At 40.2% G+C, this 24,308-nt stretch overlaps 1 protein-coding gene across 1 annotated transcript; it reads right to left on the bottom strand.

The window, feature by feature from the left end:
* Nucleotides 1-19: 19 nt before the first annotated feature.
* ubn1 (ubinuclein 1) lies at nucleotides 20-6,895 on the bottom strand. The gene is made up of 9 exons (XM_051945909.1): nucleotides 6,668-6,895; nucleotides 4,252-4,350; nucleotides 3,996-4,145; nucleotides 3,074-3,682; nucleotides 2,888-2,958; nucleotides 1,321-1,450; nucleotides 1,092-1,213; nucleotides 104-184; nucleotides 20-35 (listed from the first exon to the last, which is right to left on the bottom strand). Exons 1-9 carry the CDS (start codon nucleotides 6,893-6,895, stop codon nucleotides 20-22), a joined length of 1,506 nt encoding a protein of 501 aa, XP_051801869.1.
* Between the last annotated feature and the right edge of the window lie 17,413 nt (nucleotides 6,896-24,308).

Here is a 24,308-nt window from a genome sequence, read left to right as displayed (position 1 = left end):
TCTACTACCGTCCCCGTTTTCATAAACCAGCAAAGCTTAATTCATTTCAAAAATGAAATACAGAAACATTTTAAACAGTCTCCAAGTTTCCATTCCATCTGACCTGATATCCTCATTCCATTTGAACAACTTCCTGGGACCTCTTTTCCCGCTTTTCTCCTCCACATTGTCCTCTTCTGTTGTCCTGACATGATAAAGGAGTTCAGAAAAGAAAAGAAATAACCTAAATCTAATGAGCCCAAATCAAAATACGGGGTGGGTCATAAGTTTCCATACATAGGAAACTGTATAATGTATATTATTTCATGTTTCAGATGCCCTAGATGAAGTTTGATGCTATCTTTGGGGGCACTTGAAGGCCATGGTGTATCAGGTGAAGATATGAGACATAAATCATCTTAAAGAACGTATCACCAACGCCATTACAACAGAACTTCAACTGTGCTAATGCAAGTTATCAACAGTGGAAAACGCGCATTAATACGGGTCTTCAAAACAATACTAGTCATATAGAGCACATTATATAAACAAAAACGGTTGTCCAGCATAAAATGTTTATTTTTCCTATGAATGGAAACTCATGGCCCATCCTGTAGAGGCATTTAATCAAATGTTTAAGCATACAGTGCTTCCGGTCTTGTGCGACACCAGGCAACGGAACATTTCTAATGACGTCACTGATACTTTATGATGCTGACATTTTCCTCCAGATAAACCTCAGTATGGGACCTAAAGGCATGCTGCCACCTGTTTTCATTTAAGGTCTGTCAGCAGATTTTACATTTAGAGATAAAAGTCAGTATCAATGCCATCTTTTGCTGATCTCCTGCAGATAGATGTTTCTGGTATACAGTCTTTAAATGTAGTGCAATTAGTCCATCACATGCTCCCATCATGTCTAAATATTGGTACACCTTAAATACATTTATACTCAATCAATACGACTGACAAGTTTAATTAGGGACAGTAATTTGCTCTATTGATCGTTATTTTTAAGTGGATTTTTCAGGAGTGAAGTACCACAACTGAACGGATCAAAAAGTAAACAGTCGATCTATTTTAAACCCGTCACTAAATGCCGATGAACTTACTTCGCAGTCTTGGTTTGTTCATACGCTTGGTAGTTTTCATGGAAACAAGCAATCTGCTCAGGCATAGATCTTCTAATGGCCTCGTTCAGTTTCTGCACTGGATCTTCCGCACCAGGGGGCTCCTTGGCATCGCAGGTAAATTCAAGAAGTCAGTCACATGCACACATCAGACTTGAACAAGTCACATCGCCTGCAACAGAAGTACAACCGAAACCCAGAACAGACTCACCGCGTGCGCGATGAACAGTCTCTTCACGCGTTTGAGGAGTGCATCTCTGCTGCAGGGCAGGAAGGACGACAGGTGTGTGTACACTCTGGAGCGCAGCTGACCGCCCTGCTCCCGACACTGCAACTCAATTCTGGACCAACACACAGTCAGAGAGCTCAACGATGCAACGTCACAGAGGGTGGAACAGATAATCCAAAGAGTCTCCATTTAATCCAAAAATCTATTTAAGGTATCCTTGCGGTCAGTGGAGTACAAATGAGTGTGTTTATATGATGGCATCTTGTAATAAACGTTTCATTGTCCCCATGTCAAAGGTGGGATTGTAACATCTACGTGGATTTAGACGTATCGGCTCTGTGAGGTTGCACTTACATGAAGACTAACAGTTTGCCAACATCCTCACAATGACGCCAACATGCTGAGGGTTAATGATTGTGTTCACCTTAGTTTAGAGTGTAAACATGCAGAACTCGTCAAGCAGCACTCAGCTGATGGAAATGCCAACTTTGCAGGTATTTAATTAGAACAAAAAAAGTTTTGGATAATTTTGGAACAAAGCATCACCCTGCTGGGCTGAAAAACAAAGTCAATGTGAAAATGCCAGAAACAGCATGCAGACGTTCAAATGTCCACTTGAGTCTAGCTCCAAAAATGAGCAAATCCTCTGACCCCAATGTTAAAAATTTCAGCAACGATTAGTGTTCACAACCTGGTAAAATAACTATCCATCTCTATAGCTAATCTGCCTGTTCATGACAACTACAAGGGGATGGATTTTCTATATATGTCACTTGTTTAAACTTTATTAAGGCTTAAAGTTCTACATAATTAAGGGCATGGACAGTTTGAGTGACAGGTCATAGGACAGTTCATGGCCTACCTCAGCTTTACCTCTTTGCTCATTTTTAGATCAGGCAGAAGCTAGAAGTAGTCTAGTCTCACTTAGCCAAACCATTCTGTATTTTAAAAAAATGGTCTAGCTGCACCTCACTAGCATTATGTTTAGAGGAACAGAAACACGGTTTACATTTCTTTAAACCAATCACAACCATCTCAGACAGAGCTAAGCAAATATGTGGCTTCGGTCTTCCCTCAGAAGGATGGAGAGTTGCTTTGGAATATCAGCAAATAACCGAGCTCTGTCATTTAAAACAGAGGGGGGAAAAAACCTAATTAGCAGGACATAGCATAGTAGGAGTTAAGATGGTGAGGGCAAGAGTCAGACCAACTCAAAACCAATGCTCAAATAGCCTATGGGTGACATGATGGAGGGTTCATCCATCTTTATCTACAGTCAGTCGTGATTCTGACCTGATGGTGGCACTAGATCAAAACAGATCACCAAAATTATTAGAATTCATCCCTCACTGTGGTGCAAGAAGAAAAGAGCAACACAAACGTCAATATGATAGATCATCCAAAAACAATGAACATTTGCACGATACTTCTACACCAGGAACAATGTTACACATGGATTCTGCTGTCAAAACTTTGAATGTTTCCAGTCCAGAATCCTGGTTCAAGATAAATTGCAGCAGTAGTGCCTTGGTATTGTGGGATAACTCACTCTAGGAGAATCGAGTTGATATCTGGGTTGAAGAACTTGAGTTTTGACTCTCCCTCTGATGTCTTGGCAGCCTGGAAAAGTAGCGAGCGCCATTTGTGAATTCCTCCTGCTTTGGTCCGTTAACCGTTCAGTCTCTCAAAATGTGCACAGATATACTGACTCCACAATATTCAAATAAGACCTTACCATTGTGAGTTTTCTAATACTTTCTTCTAGTCCTGCAGGGAGTCCCTCCGGCAGGGGGACACACTGGTGTGGTGATGCAGAACTGACTTCTGACAGAAGATGGACTTGCTCTGGAAGAGGCTTCAACTGAGAGTTTGTGTTTAAAGTCTGGGTTTTAGCATCAGAAATAGCGTTGAGCAGATCATCTGTTTTGGTCTGGATTAACTGTGCTTCAGTGGCAGGCTGAGAAAGCAATTGTGGTGATGCAGTTTCTTCACTCACATCTAATAAAGAGTCCAAATCAATGTCAAAATCCAATGTGCTGGCGGCTTGGATGAGAGTGTGGTCATTGGTTGAACCAATCAAACTGAGGAGAGGGTCGGTCTGTCCTGAGCCTCCACCTCCCTCACCCGCTGCATCTGCCGGGAACACGGGGATGCTGGTTACACCCATCATCCCACATGTCTTCTGATTTGCTTTCTCCATCTGCTGTCGTTCTCTTTCCTTTTGTTTTTGAAACTTTTTCAGCATGCTGGTGACGCTCAGTGTCTTAGCCTTTTTCTTCTTTTTGATCTTCATGTCATTATCACGCCCAATTGTGGACATAGCGCTGAAGAAAAACACATCATACTTATAAGAGAATCATTTAAAGAACCATCAAGTGAAAGGTTCCAGCACACGTGTCAAAGTGGTGTCTAAACAAGAGGTAAAATTATTTTGGTCAACCTCACCTTAATTTAAGATCTATATTGCTTTTCTTCTCTTCACCTGCTCTGCATGGCTTCTTTGACTTATCCTCTCCTCCACTGAGTTTGCGTTTCTAACAGTTTGTTAGAAACAATCCAGAGGTTTAATCATCATAAACTTTTTGAAGAAATGAAACCTTGTTGCACTCAAATCTATTCCCCAAATTTGCCAAAACATGCTGATTTTTCTGGGATACACCACTTACTTTTGTGAGAACACGTGTTCTCTCCTCTGCTGTGAGGTCATCAGTTTCAGTGTCAGAAGCCTGACGGAACTGCAGCACGCCTGAATTCACATAAAATCCTCCAAATTTGGTTGTGATGGAGGCCGGCACAAACTCATCATACTGGAGGCCAGACAGAAATTATTTCACAACACGATTACAAGAGATTTTAGCAATTTTACAATGTACAGGACCTCTAAATCTAATGTCTGCCTTAAGACTGACTCACAGCCTCAGAGTTGTCGATGAAAGAATCCTCTTCATCATAACCAAATCCAATATCGATTAAGTCCTGAATGCGGTCCTTTTTCTTCTTAGGCTTGCCACCCTGCAATAAGAAAATGCAACTTCCAGATGACATATTGACCAAGACATTTTGCTCAAACAGATTTTTTACAATTCCAAACATCTCATAAGATAACAATCATTATATATGTGGTTTTGCAGAAAAACTACTCACATATTTTCTCTCCAGCTTTCTTGTGATGGCAGCAACTTCATCATTTTCTCTCTTTTCTTCCTTTTTCAGTCTGCTCAGAGGAACTTCATCTTTGGTTTGACTGACCTAAAAAAAAAAATAGTCCCATATCAATCACATTGATATGCATTTTGTCTTACAGTCACATTTAATTTAGTTTAAACATAAAGCTTGATGTATGCATTGTCTGTTCACTGAGTCACAGTATCAGCCAACAGCCAAAGAATTCCCCTATGATACATATAAAGGAACAGAAGGCATGACAATAAATAACATGTTTATTGAAACTAAAAGAGGAAGCAGAAGACAAGTAAAATATAAGTTAAAAATCAACACTAAAAATAACACCAGGGATAAAACCAGAAAAAAAGTCCAGAAAGAAAACTAGAAAAAACACACTTCCTTACAGAGAAGCCTTAAAAATAATACTGACATCTACAAGTGGGGGGACCTGCTAAAAAAAAAAGTAAATTAAGCGTAAGGTTAGAGTGCAGCAGATTAGCGCAGATTATGATTTATTTGGGATATTGCGAGAAATAAAAGATGAATTTTTAATTCCTGAAGATGCTTCACTGCACAGTTCAGAACTAAGGAAGGCTCCTGGATTAGAGGTGAAACATCTTTAGGGACAAGAAAAAAGAAGTCCAGTTGCTTTTGTTGAATTTCTAAGGATTGCAATGACCTGGCTGAGAATCTTCAGAAACACATCTAAACAGTTGCTCAACCAAATTTGTTGTTTATGAACAAATTTATTTAAAAAAAAACAACATTAGTAACATATAAAAATAAAACAATTTCACTGCAGATGGTAGCTAAAACTTGGAAACCCTGGTCGAACTCAGTGGCTCTCAAACATTTTGCTGCAAAGTACACTTTTACATACAAGTACAGCTGAAAACCATCTGAAGCCACACAGCTGGAGAACCACTGGTCAGGATCAGCTGCACTCACTGTGGAACAGTGGGATGACCGTACTTTGACTAGAGCACAGTTAGATTACTTACAACTCACGACTGACATATCTTAAAAATGGTGCAGCCATGTTAAACTCTCGTGTCGTCCTGTGGGTCAAATTGATCCGCTTTCAAGTTTCAAAATGTGGAAAAAATATATATATATTTTCACAGTCAAAACTTCCACATTTTCTACATTTTTTTGGAAACTTTTGAACATTTTCTGGTGTAAAAAAAAGCTGTTTAAAAAATGTTTCTATAAGAACATTCACAAAAAAATAAATCGAAATCCAGCGAATGTCGCTGATTTCAAAGATTTTTTTACTATTTTTTTAAATATTACAAGAATTTTTTTGCCAAATTTGAGGGCTTTTTCTAAAAAGAAAGCTTTTAAGGAATTAATAGAATTTTTTATTTCGAATTTCTGTCCTGAAGTTTTGCAAATTTTCAGAAATTTGGTGAACTTTTTTGCTGAATATTTGTTTTTTTTCCAGACAAGGAAACAATATTTTTTGGTGCCTGTAAATGAGGACAAAAGGAGGGTTAAAATTCAGATTTGTGGGCCTTAGATCCTAAAGTGTTTCAGGAATTCAGGCTAAATTATTCTTTAATAAAACAAACATATGTTGTTAGCTTTAATGTTGCTGTGTTAGAGAAGGGTGCCATTAATTTATCAATGCTCTACGCCTGAGTAGTGAAAACTATAAAATCTCTGATACCCCCATCGGGTCTGCATCTTCCCTTAAAATTAATAGCTTCACATTTTAAATATTTTTGTTTCAGTGCATTGGTCTCTCACTCTTGCTATCTCTCTGATGTTCACATTTAAAATAAACTAGAGGCTATGTGTATTTTTAAACACAAAAGAATGAAATTATTATTTTATAAATTACTGTTAAAATTTTCCAGCAACCAAACTCAAAAACTCTTCTTTAGATTTCCTCAGAGCAGTGAAATGATGTCACTGCCATTTTTAATGATCATTCAGTCAATTCTAGACCTGAAATGAGAAATTTAGTATTTCTAGTGATCAGAAGGGGATTTATGGTGAACTTCTTACCCTGCTTAACTCTGTATTATCTCTGCTTTAAGTTCAATCAAGAGTCCTTTCAATGTTTTCTACATTAACAAAGACACATTTCTCATATTTTAGGCATTGTGGCTTGTAAACAAAGAGCTCCAAGTTCCCAGAAACAGTCAGGATAAAATCCCACCTTGGCATCAATGAGCTGACTGTAGCTGAACTCTGGAAAGCTCTTCTCGTCTGGATCAAACAGGTTGAGGACAAGGCGGACCGTGTTGGACTCAGCAGGCCGGTCTGAGCGCTTCTCTTCCCCCTGCAGAGCCCTGGAGGGACACAGGTGCACCGGAGCCGAACTGTCCGAGGATGGAGGTACATCCTGGCTCAGAGCGGTCAGCTGGACCCTCCTGGATTCAGCCATCTCAGGTCACACCAGCAGCAGCTTCTCAGGTCTGTTCTGAGGCTTTAATGAGGAACAAATGGATGCAGGTGTGTGTGTGTTTTTCAGCTGTGCAGCCCATAATGAACAAGCTGACAGTGTTTGTGCCTTTACCTTTATTGCACTAACAAAACTGTTTACACCACTTTTAGGCTGGACTGACTAACTTAGCCATCAACTGGCCTCTGAAAAGGTTATATTTAAAGGTTACATTACAGCCGCTGGAGCCCCAGTTACTTTCTGTTGACATAGTTGATTGCATTTTTTCACACAGTTCACTTCAGAAAAATTGCTTGCTGTCCTTAAAAGGTCCCATGTGGTGAAAATCCATTTTTAACTGTGTTTTGTATGTCTTAAAGACATTTATTCCTCTACCTTTCCCTCAGCTAGATGACCTCCTATAGCTTTACAACTCGGTGACTTTGTTTTTCTTCAGTTTCAGTGTGTATGTGTAGAATACATACTGAAACCGACCAAATACTGGACCTGGGGTGATAGGGCTTTCTTCATTGCCACTCCCACCCACTGGAACTCATTCCCCAAAAGCATCAGAGAATCTTCCTCACTTTCCATATCCAAGAATTAAATAAAGACATCTTTTCAACACTGCCTATGACTCACAAATCCCCCTTTTGTATATGTTCCCGTCTCCGCTAGACAAGTCATTCAACTGCCTCACAGTCTATTAGGTGCATTTACTTTCTAGAGATGCTTCTGCTAACTCTAAAATATCTCAGACATAAACAAAGAAACCAAACTGTCTTCATGCACTCCCAACATCTGAGGAAGTAAAGACCCAGTGGACATTGATAGCAATGTCCCCACAACACTATGAAAGCCCTTAGTGTTAGCATGTTGTATGATTAATGTGGCTAATGTTGGCTTTGAGCGTATGTCCACAGGTCAGAGGTCTGCAGAAGCTGTAAAGCTGAAAAATATTCAGAAAAGGTGGAAGCTTTGAAACCAACCTGAAACAAACAAACAAAAAAACAAGGGCTGGGTGTGTTTTTAATGTCACCTTCTGTGCTTCAGTTCAACCTAATCTCAGCCAGTATTGATGTCCGTTTTCTTCTCTCCTGCTCTCTGTGCCCATGTGTAGTTCATTTTAATACAGCTGAATTCTCAGTAAAGATGTTCTCTTTTAAATATTTTTCTGTTCCTCTTATTAGACAACAGACGAAGTATGAAATAGTGACTGAAATGCAGTACATTAACATTTTCACCATAAGTCGGAACTCACAGATGTACAAAATGTCACTCACCTATGCTAACACGGTGGTAAAATCACAATCTAGGACATGAAAACAATGTACAGTTAAAATACAAAGGAAATAATAAATCCACCAACCACCAGAAGAGTCTGACTTGAGAGTCATAATGAAAGGTGAAAAGTTTCCAAAAAACAACACAAACTGAAGAAAGTGAACGTAGCACAAACCAACCGGCGGATGGAAACACAGCGCCGCATGACAACGTATTCATCCGCTCCGCTCGCCAACTAGTTCCCGTGCTAAATTTGTTTTAACGTCGTAAACGTACGTCGGAATGATGGAACAAGACTTTCTTTAAAAAATTATGGGGGATAGCGCCGTAACCATGAAACGTAGTAAGTCGTGTTAACCAGCTTTCACTTCAGAGCCATTTCAAGCCATGGCTCTGCAGCTAAAACACCAATTGGTAAAACTCCAACATCATGTCACAGACTCACCTTAAACACGACTTCAGAACAACACCCGTGTTACCTTGAGTGCCTGAGAGTGGCGACAACTGGGGATTTGACGCCATTTTGTTCCATTCACTCAATATGGGACGCGCAGCGCGAGGTGCACATTCACGAAAACTATGGATTGTTTACTGATTTCAAGACATGTTTTGGACAAAATAATTTACTGGCTTGTTTTGTCTGGATGTCCAAGGTTGGATTATGGCCGTTTTTTGTGGAATATTTTCATCTGTGACTAGTTTTGAGCCTTCAAAGGTGAGTTGTGCTGTTTACGTTATTTGTTGGACAAATGTGTTTATATTACCCGCTGTGGTAATCACATCTGAAAGTGGTTTATACCGGCGGATTCATGAGAATCTAAGCTTTCCATGGGTGTATAATGTTTCTATCATCGAGTTTGCAACTTCGATCAATTTAGTAAAATACGTTTTCCCGTCCGCCTGTACGGTGCTGCAGCTGTAAGCATATGGCTAACAGCATCCTCATGCTAACGGCGGCTAACAGCCCAGAAACAGGTGAACAACACGGAGCCTGTTCGGGTCATATGAGGCTGATAAGTGACTGCAGGTTGGACGGAAAACAGAAAATAGGAAACAGAAAACTGTCAGCTGTTTGTTGAATTGAAAATCATGTGAATGAACAGGGAGGCTGTTGTCGAAGCTCAGATGGGCCGCTGAAGTTTAACGGGTTACCCCGTTAAACTTCAGCGGCCCGTATTTCATGCATCTCCATGCATGGAAATGGTCAAAGTCAAAATAACCCCAACTGCCTAAAATCACATCAAACTTTTCTATCTGTAATCCCTTCTCCGATCGATTTGTGCACCCAAAGGCACAACAGCCCGTCATTTTTCAGGTATTTATGAAGCCAAAAAAGACCTAGAATTACTCTGCGTTGTAAACAACGTTAACAGGCATAACCAGCGTTCATGAATTGGAAACAAAATGGCTCCTATAGATCACGTGACCAAAATTTTTTGGACCCGTCATGTCGCCACTCTCATTATACAGGCACTCTAGTGTTACCGATCCTTTCATGGCAATTGCTTAGAGATAAAGTTAGAAGTTATGGGAAGTCCTGGGCTAACACCAGAGTTGGGGAGTAACGGATTACATGTAACAGCGTTATGTATTTAAAATACGAAATAAGAGTAACTGTATTCCGTTATAGTTACAATTGGAATTGGTGTATTTTGAATACCGTAACTTTCTTTATAAAACGGGTTACTTGTAGGGATTACTTTTGCCGCACCACACGCAGGTTGCAGTGGGTGGATGCAGGTGGCATTAGGTGCGCTGCAAGTCAATGCGCGAGAGCACGTTCCACACACACACACAAATGGCAACAATGGCAGAGGATGAGACAAACGATGAGGGGGAGGGAGGGCAAAAACGCATTTTTGGCATGGACATTTAGAGAACATTTTACCTACAAGCCTGGGCAAGAAGGTCGCAACATCACCATGCAGTGCAAGCTTTGCTGACCATTAACGAAGCAGCTTACGGCATCGAGGGACTCCACGTCTAATTTGAAGAAGCATCTTGAGGTAAGTTGGCTAATTAGCGTTAGCTTGCCGGTCAGCTAATTTTATGTACTTTGCGATTTTTTTCCCAATTCATTAAAATATTGCTGATGCTTCGTTTCAAACTAAATACACGTTTTTAAATCGTGTTGACAGGCCAAGTAAAACCAAAGTTATGCTTCATAATTTACTTGTTTTTAGAGCAGCAGTAGTAGCATCACAGCCAAGTGCTCCAACAAAGTGGCTTGCTCAGTCTAACCCAATGGGGTGGATATATGCTGTGTTAAATATAAATATCTTTAAGTCTCCTGTGTTCACCCAGTGCAGAGAAAAGATTGAAAAAGTTTTGAGTTATTTTGCTAACAGACAGACAGACAGACAGACGGACACACAAACGCCGGGTGTCACATAACCTCCTTGGCGGAGGTAATAATTTAAATATGCCAGACTGCTCTGCTCATGGCTGCAGTAGAAAACCAAAAGAGACAAAAAAAATCCACCATTTTCCCTGTGACCAAAAATAGAGGAAGTCCACAAATGTATTGGCACTGCAAGATTGGTTCTTACCGTAATATGGTATGGCAGATCAGCATATTATGCACTAGGCTAATTATGTAACATTCACAGCCATAAAAATGTACCTAATCAACTGATTATGATTGTTTTTTTCACTGTGTGTGCATATTTTTTTTTTATTTTATTTGCAGAGAAAGCACCCCACAGCCATGCAGAGGACAGCAGCTAAAAGGACCAAAAAAATGACTGCCGATGATGGTGACAAATGCAGCACCACTGCCAGTGCAACTACACAGAAACAAGCAAAGCTCATCACAACACCGCCCACCGCTACCCAGAGCAAAGTTAATGCACTAGTTTTTCACTTTGTAATTGGCAGTGCACAACCCTTCTCATCAGTAGAGGATGCAGACTTCAGTACAATGATAGAGGGAATCAGTGGTGGGAAAACACCCATGTGCAGGAAGACTGTGGTGCATCGCATTGACAAAGCATTCCAGAGCATGAAGGGGTCAATAACCAGAGAACTCCATGGGATTCATACAGTATGCACGACAGCAGGTATATGGACTGCCAACCATAGGAGTTATTTAGGGATCACTGGATTGAGCCAGAGACATTGGAGAGGAAATCAGCAGCACTGGCATGTGAAAGAATAAGAGGATGCCACACATATGATGTCATTACAACAAAAATTAGCGAGATGCATGGTGCGTTTTCAAATCCAGGGCAAAGTCACAGCAACAGTGACTGACAATGGAAGCAATTTTGTCAAAGCTTTCAGAGAGTATGGAGCATGGGATGTAGAAGAGGACTCTGGTGATGTGCAATTTACAGATGTTGCTGCAATTCTTGATGAGGTCCAAGAGGAGCAAGATGTAAACTTTTATTTGCAGTGCAAGTGCAGTGATGTACAAAAAAAGCTATATCCCCCTCCACATTTTCTAGTGCATGTTTCCCTCACAGTATACACCTACAGGCATGTAAACGAACACTGCACTTACAAACTGACAAAACACATAAGAGTGTCAAGCTTTCTGAGGGAAACACTGGCCTTTTGACCACGCATAATGTGTTTGCTGTGAGTTCACAAAGTGCATGATTACACTCTGTATTGTTTTCAGTGCGATTGACAGTTTTTATTTTATGCACATTTAAAATGTATTTTTGCTTTTTCAGTGCAATTTACAATTTTTATTTTATGCACATTTAAAGTATGTTTTTGCTTTATTTCACCTGCTCGTTAAAGCAGGCATGTTGCACGTTAAATTCCCCAATTTCTGACCGGTGGAAATTAATAAAACTACAGGAAATTGAAACTTGTTGACTCTTGGATCCCATTTTTCTTTAAATATTATCAGTTGCAGGAAATCATCATCAAAATCAACCTTCATTCGTGTTTTGTGTACTTGCAGAAAGATCCCAGTGAATGTGGCTCTTCTAGCTGTGAGGTGACAGTGCTAACCACTGATTCACTGTGCAGCCCCGCGGTAAACCCTTCATCCTAAAAGTAACTAAAGCCTGTCAGATAAATGTAGTGAAAGAGAATACAGTTTTTCTTTCTGAAATGCATCGGAGCTGAAATGTAATGTAGCATAAAATGGAAATACTCAAGTATTCAAACTGTGTTTGAGTACATTACTTGGATAAACGTGTTTAGTTCCTTTCCACCACTGACAGAAGGCATCACACTGTGTGTTGTGTGTTATGGGGGGAAAACAGCTGATACAAGAAATCTGTTTTTCTGTGTATCTGATCCTCAGTGAAAAGAACCGTTGTGGTATTTGGACTGAAAATCTCCCTTTTTCTGCTTCATAACTGAGACTTACTGATGAGTGAAGGGCACTGCAAGAGGTCGAGAGAGAAATGCCCAAACTGCACTGTACCTTGTTCACTACATGGGGGCGCTGGAGCTCCATGAGGACGAGCAGAGTAGAGCTTACTGTAAGAGTGAAAACTGAAATGTTTTGGGGAGTGAAACAATGAAATCTTGATTCCGTTTTAACTCACAATTAGCAGGTTTGAAGCTTGTTTAGGCAGTTAATGTAAGCAAACTTTGAGTTTGGTTTAATTACACTGAAAACTCCTTTACTTTTAACGCATGCTTAAACAGTTTAGCTGCGTTTGGTTAGCCTTTAAGAGATTTATTTATTTTTTTAAAATTAAAGTTGATTCAGTATTCGGAAGGAATAACTTACAGATGTGATCGGTGTCTGAGATGAAGGCCTGACCGCAGTGTGCCCGTTAAAGAGTCTTCAGGGGGTAAAAAAATACAGAAAAAAGTCTACAAATTTGTGTGTAAATCCAGGCAGCCTGCACACGGCCTGCAGTGAATTAACTTTGACAATTACAATAATTGGATAATTGCAATCTGTCACCATACATTCAGTGTTAGCATATCACAAAATAACCAATCCAAGTGTGATTTCCTCCACACACATGTCCCTGATCTGCATAACACACACAGCAGCCCACTTTGTAATTATAAATGAATTTCACGGTGCGAGGCTTTTAATGCAAATAATATGGATCTTTTTTTCTCTTTGCACCAACAGGACTGAGTGTGTTAGTGTGTGTGTGTGTGTGTGTGCAGAGGATCAGATTGCGGCCAAGCTTTGTTTGACTAGCTTTCCCTCTCAAACGAGTTAATGGGATGGAAGTTATTTGCCACCCTGAGCTGATGATGCGAGGTCGAACAGAAGTGTTGAATTGGGAAAAAAAGAAAGGAAAGGCGTCAATAAATGTGGAGGAGACAATGAACTAAACACACAGGAGCAGGACAAAGACAGACAGATGGAGACTGCAGGGGTAGCGTGTGTGTGTGTGTGTGTGTGTGTGTGTGTGTGTGTGTGTGTGTGTGTGTGTGTGTGTGTGTGTGTGTGTGTGTGTGTGTGTGTGTGTGTGTGTGTGTGTGTGTGTGTGTGTGTGTGTGTGTGTGTGTGTGTGTGTGTGTGTGTGTGTGTGTCTGGTCGCTGACAGGGACCCCATCAGTGCAGGATCAGAGTGGGGAAATTGGAGGACAATGTTGGTGGAGGGGTGTGGGGGATAATTTAAAGCGATCGGGGAGGCGGTGTCCCAGAGGTGCATAATTTACTCATTCATTAACCAGACCAAACAAGAGCCAATATTAATTAACTCATTCCTCGTGCCGAGACGCCCCGAGAAGCGTGTGCTTTGTTGTCAAATGGCCACAACAGTTCTTGGATATGAAGGAGGGAATCAGGAGTCATTGTTAGAGGATTTTCACGCTTTTGACCAAAGAGAAATGGATAAATAATCGAGTTCATTTGTCATGAAGTGCGATTTTGAGGAACTGTACTTAACGCGTGTGCACACAGGTTTTGTAACTTCAGTACTTTTCACTCCACTGCATGCATTTGACAGTAATATGGACTTCGAAGGTAAAGATTTTACACACAAAACAAGATATGATGATTTCATCCATTTCAGCCCATATCCAAAAGGTTGCACAGTACAAATAAAGGTGCAACACATTCATTCATTCATCATCAACAATAATAATATAAGATAAAATACCTTCAATATGGGATAATATGCTAAATAGGTCATTTGACTTCAGACACTATAGGCACTTTTGCTTGTAATATTTTTCTACATGTAGTGTTTTGAATCGGTTTTGTACTTGTTGTACTTTTACTTCAGTAAAGGATGTGAGTACTTTCACCAAATTACTTCAAGTACTGCTACTACAAGTAACAATGAAACAAATTAGCACCAATCACTATCATTGATTGAAACTAACTATATTCTATACTTCTTTCTTTGAAGGTCGGTTTAAGAGGCTGAAAACTCTGATCCTAAAAGTTTCTGTTCTTGGGGCAAAAATTCATGACGTACATTAAAAAGTAAAATATATGCTTCTATATTTACTAAAGTGCTGTTATATATAAGCCGTGAGGTACTTGTACGTCACTTGAGCAACTCCGTTTTATTCTACGTTGCTCATCCGCTGAAGGGAAACACTGAACTTTTTAATTCTGCAGTACATTTATCTGACAGCTGTATTTAGTTAACAGTGGCCCTGGAGCCCCCCAGTAGGTTCATCCAGCCATGCATGCACTGCATTTGTATATTTCAGATAATATTGCATTGTGCTTCTGCTCCTCTGTTTTTGAGAGCCTCATTTTACACTTCTTACGTTGGTACATATATTTTACTGCTGGTACTTGAAGGTTTTACATAAACGCCTGACTTATGACATGATTTTGTGTAAAATTAATCCACCTAACAGTGAAGAAAGTGATTAAATATGAGAAAGAACTCCACCTTGGTTGCTACACAATAATGCATCAACAATAATAAATCAATATACGGTAATAAAATATCAATGCGTGGTTTCCTGCTTTGGAGAAAAAACTCAGTGAAAAATATCAAATTGGACAAACAAGCCGAGGAATGTTTTTCTCAAAGCGTTGGAGCTGATGAACAGTTTTAGTTGTTTATTTTGGAGTACAGCATGTAGTGGTTTACTTTAAATTGGTCACTACTGATGCTAGAACTGATCCTTTTTAATCCCTCCTCATTAATCGGGTCTAAAACGACATCGAGTTTGTAGGAAAAACACTAAAGACAAAGAAGAACCCAAAAGACGAGATTTACTTAGATGGACAGCAGCTGCTGGCAGAAACAATGAGGTCAGAAAGGTCTGGGATTCATTAAAAATGTTGAGATGAAAATTAAAAATAATGTCAGTCTGAAGACAACATAAAAGCAGTTTGTAGTCCACATCAGCATTTAGTCTAAATAGTAAAAAAAAACTCAACCTTTTTTTGCAGCATGGCAAATTCTACTAGTTAGAGCCTCAAATGTTGGAGAAATGTCGACCAAAAACTGTATTTTCAGTAGAAAACGTGGATCCATCCATTTGTAGACACTTAGATGTACTTTCTGGTTTCCACTCTTGTTTTGAAGAATTCAAACTTTAGTCCATTTTTAAGGGGATAAATATGTTGCTGTCATTTTGGACACATTTCATATCAAAATAGCAAAAAACTGGAACTTTTTCTGGTCAGATTTTCCACACATCAGATTCTACTGATGTTAAAGACTTTAAAGTTGGTGAAATGTCGACCAAAGCCTGTATTTTAGTAGAAATATGGATCCATCCATATATGTACAATTCAGTGTTTCCTCTCAGATTTTCCAGCAGCGGTGGCAGACCCACTGCTCCTAAATGAATGCAGAGGAAACACTAATAACAACAACAACAACCCATTGCTCCACACCCTCATGCCCCTGCTGTCCACTGGGAGGCGCTCCTCCACTGATCCTGGCTCTGCTGTCAGGCCCTGCTAACTTTGATTAAGGTTTAAATTGGCTGAATTTAATGAACGTTGCCTAATTAGGCAGGATAACAGCTTTAATTGATAAGTAATTATTTGCCACAAATTGTTATTAATTCTCCAGCTCTGTCTTGTAATGTACTGAGTCTAAACCCTCCTCTATCCCCCACCCCTCACCCCCTCCTCTCTTACCCCTCCTCCCCTGCAGCATTTTCTATTTATGTAAACAAGCAGTGGTAAACAATTAGGCATATGTTCGGATGGGATTCTCCGGAGGGTATCATCAGGCTGCGTTTGGTGGACTGGCAGTTTATGTGAAATGATTCGCTCTCGCTCACTGATATCTTAGAGCAATAATTACTTAAACTGTCCCGTCATCTTGGCTGCGTGCCATCATCTGCACCGTGTCACATCTGGCAAGGGGGGAAAGAAAGCAGGAAATACAGAGACAAAAGTTGTTTCACCGATGAAGAGAACAGAACTTTTTAGAGGAAAAGAGAAGGTGCTGGTGATGCTGCAAGTAGAAAACTGCTCAGCAACTTTCCCTGAATATTTGCTCAGTTTCATCGTATAATTTTATTCTGCTTTGCATTTAACATGTATATTCTATAGTAGCATGTTATGATAATGTGACTGCAGAGTGCACCTGCCTGTATCAAAGGGATCACCACAGGCCATTAATCAACTGATAGGAGATATAAGGATAGTCTACTCTTAAAGATTAAAAAAAACGGTGTCACTTTAGTTTTAACATTAAATGAAAATAGGCTACACCATCACGGTTCCTTAAATAGAACCTTTTCAGTGAAACTCCCCAGCATCTTCAGTTATCAACAGTCCACAGATTCAAGATCACTTCCTATAAACTCATCTAAAATTGTTCCTTTTAAAAGTCCACTGACATTCAAAATCATCACAAACACAAATTCCTGTAAAGGTTTTGCAGAACTAAAAATCAGCTGTTGCATGGAAAGAGGTCAGATTGAAAAAGAAAACACACGACTTGTCTACAAAACACATCAGGCATGCTGCTAATTTCACCAAACTGAACACAAACTTTACAAAAGCCTCATAAAACAGTCCCAACTAGGGAACAAAGCCACTGCTGAACTTACTATCAAGAGAACACCAGAGTTTGTGTAGATTCTCAGTCATTCAGGTCACCGGTCACTTCTGAAAGATGTTCCACCTCTGATCATAGAAGCGCCGCAGCTCTGAAACAACTGAACCGAAGCAGCCTGATCAGAGGTGGAACATGTTCAAGAACCTAAAAGAGAAGTCAGGTTGTTTTGTTCACTGAAGCTCCAATAACATTACATATAGAACCTAGATGAGGATTAATTCTTGATTACAGATTGTTGCATCCACGCTTTGATCCGTTCAGCAAATAGTGGACAAACTGGAATAAAACTGCTGCCATTAAAATAGTGCTATCCCTGATATATGCAATAAATGTGGATTGTGTGTCAAAATAAAGAGCATACACATAACCAGTCAAATGTTGGGACACACTTTCTCATTCAGTGCTTTTTATTTATTTGTATTTCTTTCTACATTGTAAATTAATACTGAAGATGAATACTTTTCTGTTTATAACATGATTCCATATATATTCTTTTGTAGTTTTGATGTTTTCAGTATTAATGTTCAATGTATAAAATAAACAAAGACAACCCACTGAATAGGAGGGTTTGTCCAAACGTTTGACTGCTGTATACAGGTGCATTCACACATTGGTCATCATGCAGAGCAGACTGAGTAGATCCATGATAAATAAGTGTAACTGAATGAACTGATTCCTGGTTGTTCACCTTCTGATTCCAGGGTTACCGGATCACTGGATTACTTCAGTTTATGGGGACTTTTTTTAATTTAAAGTGAATACAAGTCTCTGGGTAATTAAATGCCACCTTAAAATGGCGCTTGTGCTTTAAATTGGGATCACGAGATTTAGGAGACAAAACGTGAACCAAAGGAAAAAAAAGGTCTTTGTTTGAAACCACATCAGTCATTTAGTGTCCGCGCGCACTAGGCCGCGCAGACCGAGCCATTCATCAAAGTGATTGAAATGAGATGCGCGTGAACTTGCCTCCTAATTAAAACATCTTTCCTCGTTTACAGAGCGGCTTTAAGCTCAGCTCTTTGGGGGGGAGGAAGGAGGGAGGCAGCTGGGGGGAGGGAGAGGGGCGACTTTCTCCCTCCGTCCCTTCATTCCCAGCAGATGGTTTTGTTGGGCTCCAGCAGCCAGCCAGTGGCCGAGAAGGCCGATCCATCCTCCCCATCCCAGCATTTGTTTTAGCACATCCCTCCTCCTCCTCCTCCTCTCACGCACGCACCGCGCTCCAGATGATCGAGAGATGAGGAGGGAGGTATTGATTGGGCTGCTAAATGTATATGCAAATACTCGGAGCCGGCGCATGAAAAATTGGCGTCACCATTTCTCAAATTACTACATTTTGAAAATGTTAATTTGCATAGCGGATTTCCCTGCGGGGTAGGGGGGTTAATTAGGTCTATTTCCGTGCGGCTTGTGCCAAGACAGCCAAGGAAAAAGGAGGGTGGGCAGAAGAAAGAGGAAAGAGGGAGAGAGCGGAAAGGGAGGAGATCCGACTCGCTGATAACAATTAAAATGGCATTTTGGACTCTTTCAAGCATCGCAGATTTTTGGCATATTAAGCACGTTTTAGGAAAAGGTGATAAGTCAGATTTAATTGAAATGGAATTATTGTGCCACAGAAAGTTTGGCTTTTGCTGCACTCACAAATGTACACACACAAGGAGGCTTTGATGAACTCCGATTTCCAAAGCATCACGTTTAATCCATCAAACAAGAGGTGAATTAAAGAAAATAACTTTAACCACGATTTGCATTTCCTCCTGATATTCTGTCAGAGGCACAATTACGCTCATAATTAGATGGAGGGAAAGTTTCTAATTGCGTGGAGAGCAGGAGCTGAAACGCACTCGCCTGGAAATGGGCTCTTTCCTTTTCTAAATTATCAAAGCTTCCATTATGCGTCAGGAAAGAAAAAAAAGATTTGTGAGGGGGGGAAAAACAAAACATCAATACATTAAATCCCTTCACTTTTAATTGGAATCGCATCTAGTTTCCTGGTTTAAGGCAGCACAAAGCGCACTGCAGGATCAGAAACCGTCTCCCATCAATTAATTTAGATTAGACTCTTAATTATCAACCAATCGACTAAATAATGACTGACTTCATTTCAGATAGTTAAAAATTAACTTGCAGGCAGTAATTGAGTAATTAACTCTCCAGTGCTTCACCTTACTTTGCTAATTAAAAACTAAATATGACTTGATTCCTCCTCTCAAGAGGCTTTTTGGAGGGTTTGTGGCTCAAAGGAGATTCTCAGACTTGTGTCTAGTAGCCTCCATGGTCAGACGTTTCTTTTATCATGTCTGTCATCTTTGAAAAACACAAAAACAGACCTTCCTTGGGCTCTTTGGGAGTTTCTTCTGAATTCCGCCTCTGATTTCAGGTCATTTGTCACTTTATAGGCTGAACTGTTTCTGGACACAAGTCTCACCAAAGAAAACACCTGAAAGAAAGTCTAAAGATAAATTTAATAATCAAATAAATTCTACCCTGAACTTTAAATAATCCCAAACCTGGTCTCAAATTAAATTTGGCTGGCTTTGAAATAGAAAGATCAAGATGGATTTATTCTGTTTGCTGTTGGATGGTCAGCTCATACAGTGTGGCCACAAACACTGAAGGAGTGGGACTGGCTGGATAAACAGGTGAGGAAGTAGAGGACCGAAAGTCACTCCTCCCTCCAAGGTTGAGGTGGTTTAAAGCAAAGATTAACGCCCAAAACTCCTCCAGTAGAACCCCACATGGGCAAACTAATGTCCTCATGGCAAACTGTGGGCCTGGTCTGTGGTGAATGAGTGATCGCTGGCGCTAAACATTATCTAACAAGAATGCAGTCCATCTGTGAGGCTCAGCGGTGCTTTTGGCCACATGCAGTGACAATGCTAAAGTTGTAGTGGTGCTGTAATGTTTGCTGATTGGCCCTTCATAAAAAATATATCTGAGGGCTGACAAGAATGTCTCTAATTATATTTGTTGATCGACCCATGTATTGAGAAGAATTGCTTTGACCACATGATGGTGCTGGATGAGGCGTTAAGTTCTCACCAGAGGTGCTGTAATTAATCCTACAGGAAGCATACATGTGCCAGATTTCATCCAACTTTTTATGTAGTTTTGAAAAAAAATTTAAGCCAAAAATGATAACCGCCAAAATCATTAGGGTTCATCTTCTAGGGACCAAGACTGATACTTCAGTCCAGACCACAGTGGACCATGTGACTGACTGACAGACTAACGCTGTCACCAAAAGATGAGAAAATTTATTCGTGCAAACGCCTATGAAAATTCAGACTTCCTGTCTCCACTGCAGCTGTTTCTAGCATCAGAAAGCTCCCACTCTCACTGTACAGGTACGGCTGACTATTAATTATTAAGTAGCAGAGTGAAAAATCCAGGTTGCACAGTAGTCTAGCTGCTGGCTAATACAGTGAACGCTTTTTGAAAGGGATTACTACTAAATCCAGATTATAGTACCTTGGCTGGCTTCGTGAGCAAACTCACACTGGCCTGTACCACAGATACTTGCAGAGACCCTAATTTAAAGTTTGAAGAGTCCTCTGCCAAGTTCAGCGGGATTAGAGAGCAAAATGAGACACCTTTAAAGAGCTTGTGTGCATTGCAGTGCCAGTTTTCAGATCGGTCCTCTCTTCACCTTCACAGTCAAAGAAAAAAAAGTGGAGCTAATTAAAATCCAGAACTGATCAGAGAAGTCAGAGGGCAATTATTTGGACAGCAGCTGGTTTGTGATTCTGCTGTGAAATCAGTGATGGTCTTACTTTGTTTCTAATATATAGAATTAAAATACCCGTTTGTTGCTCCTACAGTGTAAAAAAACATTGTGTGCACCTCATTATGTCTAAATTTGTATTTGTGAATAAGCTGAAAATGTAATTTGTTGTTGGTACAACAAAGTTGGAAAAAACGACAGGGTTTCCCAGAATACACAGCAGGGGCAAGCGCTCATGCCTTCTTTCCCTTGGCCTACACTTCAGCCACAGCCTCCTGTAGCTCAACAGATTAAGCAGAAGACCCTTTAACAGGGGCCATATGTAGCGGTCATGGGTTCAAACTCATTTTAGCAGTTCTGCGAATCACACTATTCAGCTGATAAACAAGTTGGCCAGATGAAGAATTAATAGCAGTGACTATTCACAGAACGATGTAAACACAACTGGTACAACAATGAAATATGACTTCAGACAATGAACTAGCAAATCATGGAGACAATTCAAAAATCTCACTGCAAAAGGTTGCCTTGAAAATTTAAGTTTTCTCAGCTATTCTTTCTTTATGGTCTTAAAGTTAACTCTTTTCCATAGAGGCAGTCCAATAAGGAAAAAATGGACCCCACATCCCCAACACGTAGCTTTTCAAACATCACATACCAACTGTCATTGTAATGAGCTGCTGCAGGTGACTTTTTGGGAGGATTTGAACCCAGAATCTCAGGTAGAGCTGCCAACAGTTATGCAGCAGCAATGATCTTAGCCTTCATCCACAGTGATGCTCATTGATCTTAAATGTTCTGTTCTCACAGACTGAGAGGCCGATGGTTGCAGATAGACAGCAGATATAAAAGCAAATGTTTTTAAGTAACCTCTATGGGGTGTTTTAGTTGAGGATCTACAGCATATTTTAACCCAGGAGCACCACAGGAGTTTGTTGCATGACGTACAACACACTAATTTCCAAATAACAGAATACACTCTGCATAAATTAGGAAACATTAGCTCCTGTTGGATTCGTGTTTTTTCTGTTGATGCATGCAGAGCTCAGGTGAAAGCACATTATCCGTGTGAATGTGTCACCGTGGCAGTGCAGAACAATACAAATATTTTATTCAGACCAGATAGCAATTATAGATATCTCTATGCAAACTGCTAATGTAGTGAAGTTCAGTCCATGCTCACCATGTCTGCAAGGGTTTGCAAAAGTACACATGGCATTACACCACGCAGACATCCAGGTGAACACACACAACAAATATACAAAACATATTTGTCTGAGGAAAGGCGGTGAAGAAATTCATCATTAAAGAGTTGTAGCTGAAGTAGTCGCTGCAAGACTCAGAAGATGCTCTGATTTCTGCATGCTTTCTGTTGACAAACACAGTAGAAACTTCTAAGTTCTCCAGAAATCCTGTGCTCAAGATACCTCATGAATAAAACACAATAAAATCTGAAACTAGCTGCTGTGTCCTACATCCTAGCTGTGGAAAATGCAAAAAAGCTTGAACTGGCTTACGATACTATTACAACATGTTGCCCAAAATAAAGGTGCTATCAGGAAACAGCAATTCTACGATATTTGATATATTACAAGACATTTATTTTGTGATACATAACGATAGTCCTTACATATGTACATAAAAATGTCCTGAGAAGGCAAAAAGCTGAAACTCGGTATTTCATTCACAGAATTCAAGTGTCGGTATGCGTCTGTATTATCTTCATTACTCCATTTTAATAATATATCGACCTGAGTCTGTGATACTCGATGCGTTAGAAGACAAACATCTCCGCAAAAAAGCAAAGAGCATAAATGATGATTTATTCACTACATTACGGTGTCAGTGTGTTTGTATTGTCATTATTATTCAGTTTAAATAATGTGCCAAATCAATGAAGTAGCTCTCAGCTTTGCTTTCTCTTCTCATCCATGCGTCTCACCGTCCTCGTTAACCTTTATTCTCTTTACTCATTCATTTGATTAGTGCCACGAGTAGTTAGTAAAGTTGCACCTCTTTTCAAGTTTTGATTAAAAATTGATCTATATTTGTTGTCAATGTGTCGATAATGAACCGCAAAGGAAGCACAGCCATGTATTGCCTTATAACTAGTCACCTAAATAATGGGTATAAATGAGTTTAAAGCAGGCAAGCCGGATGTTTTGGGCATCAGAAATGTATACTGTATCCAGAAAAATGTCTACTTTCCCTCAGACATGAGCTCAGAAAGGGGTCTGCTCTTTATTTGGGGTTTCCCTAACTCCCTTTGGGGCATCTGACATCTATTATGATCAAATTAATAATGTTTTAGGTGTTTGTCCTCTAGACAGGCTGCCTCTGCTCTGAGATGACAATAGCTCTGAGTTAAGTCACCTCAGCAGAGACCAGTGTTTTGTTTTGTTTTTATCTTTTCTTCCCCGAGAGTGGCTTTAGCAGCATCGCCTGCACAGAGAGATGAGAGAGGGGAGGAGGGCTGGAGGCGAGGCAAGCCGAACCCTGGCCTGTATGCGAGGCGCCCATCTTATTATCAAGTTAATTAAAGCTAGCATCTGACAATGTCACTCGTGCCCAGCAAAAAAAAGGAGGAGGAAGGAAGAAAAGCGAATTTAAATGCTGCGGTCTCTTAGGACCTCATGTCAAGGGCTGCTTTTCATTGAGCACTGCATGTGTTTGGCTCGCACAGCCACTGGGAAAGTGGAGGGAGGGGGGGCTTTACAAAAAAAGAGCTTTTATAAGCAAATGACATGAAGGCGTTGGATTTTGATGTTCAGAAAAATGGCAGCAGGAAAGGAAATAAACATCAGAAAGAGCAGTAAAGAAATAAAAAAGGAAACAGAGAGAGCATAAGAAAGAGATAGAGAAGGGGTGACATGAAAAAGGGCCTCTCAAGCTGTTCAAAGTTGCACTAAGATTGGGGGGGGAAGAGTGTTTAAAACGGCCCGACGAGCAGCCAACATTAAAGAGTCCATTTAAAAACCAGACATTGAAATGCAGAAAGCCTGCTCGTGTGTGGACTCAGGGTCAAGTAACGGAGGGATTATATGGTTCTTCATAATAATATTAATTAAACAATTTACATGCTAATAAGGTAACAATTATCGGAGCTTCTGGTGAAAGATTCAGGTTATTACAACACGCCAATCCCAGGGCTACGGGTCACAGGCAGAACAGCAGAGAGAAATCTCAACTCAAATTAACATTCTGTCAGCTCCAGAAATTGGATAAATAAAGTCGAATTAATTCACAGTAATGGAAGCGGGAGGGGGAGGCACTTATTCAAGCAGCTCTGATTACCATTCAGTATTCACCAGCACGCGGGTGGCTTTCTGTCAAGAAATTTAACACAAAATGAAGCAGTCACCGCCTCGGGCAAGATTTGGCCCCTGCGACACCGTTTACAATTTATATGTATAATCTTTCTCTCTCTCTCTCTCTCTCTCTCCATCGCTTCCCCAAAGATGTCCACCTGGACACCCAGTTGCTCCTG

The sequence above is a fragment of the Acanthochromis polyacanthus genome, chromosome 3, assembly GCF_021347895.1.
Source record: "Acanthochromis polyacanthus isolate Apoly-LR-REF ecotype Palm Island chromosome 3, KAUST_Apoly_ChrSc, whole genome shotgun sequence".
In the NCBI taxonomy this organism is placed as follows: Eukaryota; Metazoa; Chordata; class Actinopteri; family Pomacentridae; genus Acanthochromis; species Acanthochromis polyacanthus.
This window is presented reverse-complemented; position numbering and strand designations above follow the sequence as displayed.

Coding starts and splice junctions, on each gene's coding strand:
- ubn1 (XM_051945909.1), bottom strand. CDS start 6,895: ATGGCTGAATCCAGGAGGGTCCAGCTGACCGCTCTGAGCCAGGATGTA. Junction 1,451..2,887: donor ATCAACTCGATTCTCCTAGA/GTGAGTTATCCC, acceptor GTGTTGGTCCAG/AATTGAGTTGCAGTGTCGGG. Junction 1,214..1,320: donor GACTGTTCATCGCGCACGCG/GTGAGTCTGTTC, acceptor TGCGATGCCAAG/GAGCCCCCTGGTGCGGAAGA.